Source organism: Cebus imitator, unplaced genomic scaffold (assembly GCF_001604975.1).
Source record: "Cebus imitator isolate Cc_AM_T3 unplaced genomic scaffold, Cebus_imitator-1.0 Scaffold179, whole genome shotgun sequence".
Lineage (NCBI taxonomy): Eukaryota > Metazoa > Chordata > Mammalia > Primates > Cebidae > Cebus > Cebus imitator.
The window spans coordinates 1,757,987-1,763,257 of NW_016107494.1; the positions used below are offsets into that span (position 1 = coordinate 1,757,987).

General features: G+C 39.9%; 1 protein-coding gene across 1 annotated transcript in view; it reads right to left on the reverse strand.

The window, feature by feature from the left end:
• The window catches only part of KDM5A (lysine demethylase 5A), a 99,666-nt gene that overhangs the window by 56,675 nt on the left and 37,720 nt on the right, over window positions 1–5,271 (reverse strand). The window contains exon 11 of the mRNA XM_037744554.1: window positions 3,737–3,895. Within this exon, the coding sequence (XP_037600482.1) occupies window positions 3,737–3,895 (159 nt within the window). The remainder of the gene's footprint in view (window positions 1–3,736; window positions 3,896–5,271) is intronic.

Here is a 5,271-nt window from a genome sequence, read left to right on the forward strand (position 1 = left end):
GATACCAGAAAGGAGGTGTGTTATCAGACACCAAGAGGATAACTCATATTACAGAAGTTCAATACAAACGTTTAATTCCCAGTGGAAAGCTGGTAGTTATCTATTTTAACAAAGTAACTTTCAGAGAGTAATAAATTTATATAAAGTATAAAAAGTTTAAAAATTTCAAACACATTGTCTAGTTAGTCCCTAAAATCATTTTGTCATAAATGGGTTCTCGCATACCATTTTTTTTTTTTTTTTAATAAAGACAGGGTTTCAGCATGTTGGTCAGGCTGGTCTTGAACTCCCGACCTCAGGTGATCTGCCTGCCTTGGCCTCCAAAGTGCCTGGATTACAGGCATGAGCCACCATGCCCAGCCTCATACCATCTCACAACAAAAACAGAGTCCTGAGTAAAACAAAAGAAAATAAATAGCAAATCTGCGACCCAGTCAAGATAAAAGGCTTTATTGCCTGTCTCTTCATAGTTTGGTTGATTTCTTAATGCCCAGGAATCAATGTTTCGAACTATTTAAAACTAAAAAGAGAAGTTTTAAACTTAGGACATTTAGCAAAATAATTCCAACCAGTTAATCCAAAAATTACTTAATGCAAAGAGTCACAGTTGGCAGACAAATAAGTCACACTAGGCCGGCTGTGCAACCACCTGTTACATAAAAAATAATAAAAGCAGCCAGCTAATATACCCCCCAACACCAATGATTCTCATCTCCTGAAATTCAGAACTTTGTATAACCCCCAACTACACTGAACAGGACTCACCCAGTAACCAATAAGATATTGCAGATATTATGAAGTCTGATTTTTTTTTTTTTTTTTTGAGACAGGATCTCACTCTGCTGCCCAGGCTGGGCACAGTGGCACGATCATAGCTCACTACAGGTTCAAACTCCCCAGGCTCAAGTGATCCTCCCACCTCAGCCTCATGAGTAGCTGGGACTACAGGTGTGTGCCACCATGCCCGGCTAATTTTTACATTTTTTGTAGGGACAGTGTTTCGCCATGTTGTCCAGGATAGTCTCGCACTCCTAGACTCAAAAAAGCCACCTGCCTCAGCCTCCCAAAGTGCTAGGTTTATGGGTGTGAGCCACAGCACCTGGCCAAACAGTCTGACTTCCGAAGTTAGGTTATAAAAGACACTGCAACTCCATATGGCTCTCAAGTAGCCCTATGGAGAGGCCTACATAGCTAGAATCTGAGGCCTCCTGGCAACAACTATGTGAGTGAGCCACTTTGAAAGCAAATCCACTCGCCCCAACCAAGCCTTAAAGAGACTACAGTCCCATGGCAACCTCATGAGAGACTCCAAGCTAGAAGTATCATTAAAAAACGATCATTATCACAAATGCTTGACCCACAGAAACTATGAGATAATGAGTATTTGTTATTAAGCCACTAATGTTAAAAACAATATGCTGGCCGGGCGCAGTGGCTCATGCCTATAATCCCAGCACTTTGGGAGGCCGAGACGGGTGGATCATGAGGTCAAGAGACCGAGACCATCCTGGTCAACATGGTGAAACCCCATCTCTACTAAAAATACAAAAATTAGCTGGGCATGGTGGTGCATGCCTGTAGTCCCAGCTACTCGGGAGGCTGAGGCAGGAGAACTGCTTGAACCCAGGAGGCGGAGGTTGCGGTGAGCCGAGATCGCGCCATTGCACTCCAGCCTGGGTAACAAAGAGCGAAACTCCATCTCAAAAAATAATAATAATAATATGCTACTCAACAACAGAAAACATCAAACAGCCCGAGTAGCTGGGATTCCCAGCCCATCTAATAATCACTATCAAGGACAAAAGCTGCTCCTAACACACACACAGCTGTAAGCCTGCATATCTCCACATTCTTACATGAAGTTAGAGTAAAAGTAGAAATAGATAAATGAGTATGTTTTCATAAAATTCATACAAAACTCAATAATGGGGTTAAGACTAGTATTTACATTCTTAATATTAGTTACTTAGGGTTGATATAAAATAATCTTTAAAAATTATGTGATCTGGAGGAGCACGGTGGCTCATGCCTATAATCCCAGAACTTTGGAAGGACAAGGTGGGCAGATCACGAGGTCAGGAGTTCAAGACCAGCCTGGCCAACAAGGTGAAAACCCGTCTCTACTAAAAATACAAAAAATTAGCTGGGCATGATGGCGTGCAACTGTAGTCCCAGCTAGTCGGGACTACAGTTGCAGGAGAGGAGTTAGTCAGGAGGCTGAGGCAGGACAATCACTTGAACCTGGGGAGCGGAAGTTGCAGTGAGCCAAGATCGTGCCACTGCACTCCAGCCTGGGCAACAGAGTGAGACTCCGTCTCAAAAAAAAAAAAAAACAGTAATAATTCTGTGATCTATAAAAGCTTAGAAAATATAAATATATGCTCAAGCACAATTTAAAAATTCAGAACAGAAACAAAATTCAGAAAAAGGCAAAAACTAAAAAATGAAATCTCTAATAATGAAATCACTACCTTCCATTTGCCAATGAAAGAGTGTGAAGACAGTCAGACTGATGCATTTCTTTACAGATACTTAAACAAACAGGCTTAAAATTCAGTGACATTAAACATGTATACATTCCAACATTGAACTGTTCCAGTAAAAACCATCCCTATATAATCTAGGTTCTCCATTCTGTTATAATCATTCTCTTTCTCCCTTGGTAAAACCCAAAGTTTATTCTCTAATCGGTATTATCCTAACCTTGTTACCTTGTTATCCTAACTTGTGGTCTACCATGACACAAGGGGAAAAAAAATCAATATGGCAAGAATAGAATAGAACTAAGTAACACTAAAAACTAACTCCCTCTCTCTCTCTCTCTCTCTCTCTCTCTCTCACACACACACACACACACAAACACACACACAAAACAGAGGAATTAGACCGTTAGAACTAAAAATAGCTAACACCAAAAGGTGGCCATAAAAGAGAAATGGAGGCTGGGCATGGTGGCTCAAGCCTCTAATCCCTCTGTGAGGCCGAGATGGGTAGATCACCTGAGGGCAGAAATTCGAGACCAGCCTGGCCAACATGATGAAACTTCATCTCTACTAAAAATATAAAAATTCGCTAGGCATGGTGGTGGGCGCCTATAATGTCAACTACTCAGGAGGCTGAGGCAGAAGAATTGCTCGAACCCGGAAGGCGGAGGTTGCAGTGAGCCGAGATCATGCCACTACACTCCAGTCTGCGCAACAAGAGCAAATCTCCTTCTCAGACAAAAAAAAAAAAAAAAAAAAAGCAGAGTTAATGGCCAGGCGTGGTGGCTCACATCTGTAATCCCAGCACTTTGGGAGGTTCAGGTGGATCACCTGAGGTCAGGAGTTCAAAACCAACCTAGCCAACATAGTGAAACCCTGTTTCTACAAAAATACAAAAATTGGCCGGGCATGATAGCAAATGCCTGTAATCCCAGATACTTGTGAGGCTGAGGCGGGAGAATCACTTGAACACAGGAGGTGGAGAGGTTGCAGTGAGCTAAGTTCACGCCATTGCATTCCAGCTTGGGCGACAGAGCAAGATTCCTTCTCAGTAAATAAATAAATAAATGCAGAGTTAAATAATTTTTTAAAGTATTCTGAATTCATTGTTTTTAAAACCGAAGATTTATACTGTCAAATCCTACATACTTAATATTTTAAGTTAATAAGGTCCCTTAAGATAAAGAAATGTAGCTTTCTATGCAAGAGCTAAATCAGCTTGGTAGTAAGCAGAAGTTTGGATAAATCTGCACCTCTTCTTCTGGCAGCATCTTTCTCCGCCCATCCTTCACTGGAAATCCACTTCCAAAGTCTTTTGAGGAGATATCTGCTCCATATTCCACAATAACATCTTCTTCAATGCTGCTTACCAGCCGCCAAAATTCCTTTTCTACTAGTTCTGTGGGAACCATCTACACAGGGAAAACAAAGATGACAAATTATTAAACTGCTGTAACTATAACCCACTATAATACAATACACAGGTCAAGTAAACACAAGCCCATGACAAGATTAAAAATCTTCTCATTCCCTAGAGCAGAGAAGCCTGAGATCCTAGAATGTCTAAGTTGTCTCACCTTTTTCCTTTTTCCACTGAGAAAAGGAAAAAGCTGAGACAACTTAAGACATTCAGAAAACCATGATGAACTGTGCTGCCCTTTTCTAAATGAAACTGCTTCCCAAGTAAGGACAAAGATGAACCAGGAAATCAAGGAGGAATAAGGAATGTAAATAGCAAGACTAAAGTTTCTTTAATAGCTTCTATTTTATGACTTTAACACAAAATTGCATTTTGTTTTTATTATACTTCAAGTTCTAGGATACATGTGAAGAATGAGCAGGTTTGTACATAAGTATACAGGTGCCATGGTGGTTTGCTGCACCCATCAACCTATTATCTATATTAGGTATTTCTCCTAATGCTACCCCTCCCCTAGGCCCCACTCCTTGACAGGCCCTGGTGTGTGATGTTCCCCTCCCTGTGTCCATGTGTTCTCATTGTTCAACTCCCACTTATGAGTGAGAACATGTGGTGTTTGGTTTTTTGTTCCTGTGTTAGTTTGCTGAGAATGATGGTTTCCAACTTCATCCATGTCCCTGCAAAGGGCATGCACTCATCTTTTATATGTGTCACTTTTTTTTTTTTTTTTTTTAAAGAAAGAAGAAGAAAGAAAAAGGGGGAGAGAGAACAGGATTCTTGCTCTATTGCCCAGGCTGGAATGCAATCTTAAAAAGGTATTAAAAACCTCTTTTATGCCAATAATTGTACTTAACAACAGAGATAGGAAGGAATAAGGGAAGAAAATAACAAACAGACAACCAATATTTAAGTCTGTGAGATGCTATGCAAATACTGAAGAGTAATTTACTTCCAATTACGTAGTCACTTTCAGAATAGGTATAATATGATACTGAGAAAAATGTATGTTCTATAGACCTGCGGTGGAGAATTCTATAAATATTCACTGAGTTTACTTATTCCAGCTCTAAATTCAAATCATAGATGTCCCTATTAATTTTCTATCTGATTGCTCCATCGAATATTAACAATGCGATGTCAAAATCTCCCGCTATTATTGTGCGGGAGTCCAAATCTCTTTATAAGTCAGTAAGAACTTGTCTTATGTTTTTGGGTACTCCTATATTGGGTACGTATATATTTATGATCATTAACCCCTGTTGTTGCATGATCCTTTTACCATTATATGTCCTTCTTTGTTTCTTTTGGTCTTTGTTACTATTAAAGTCTAAAAGTTACAGCTCCTGTTTTGGTTTTTTTTTTTTTTTT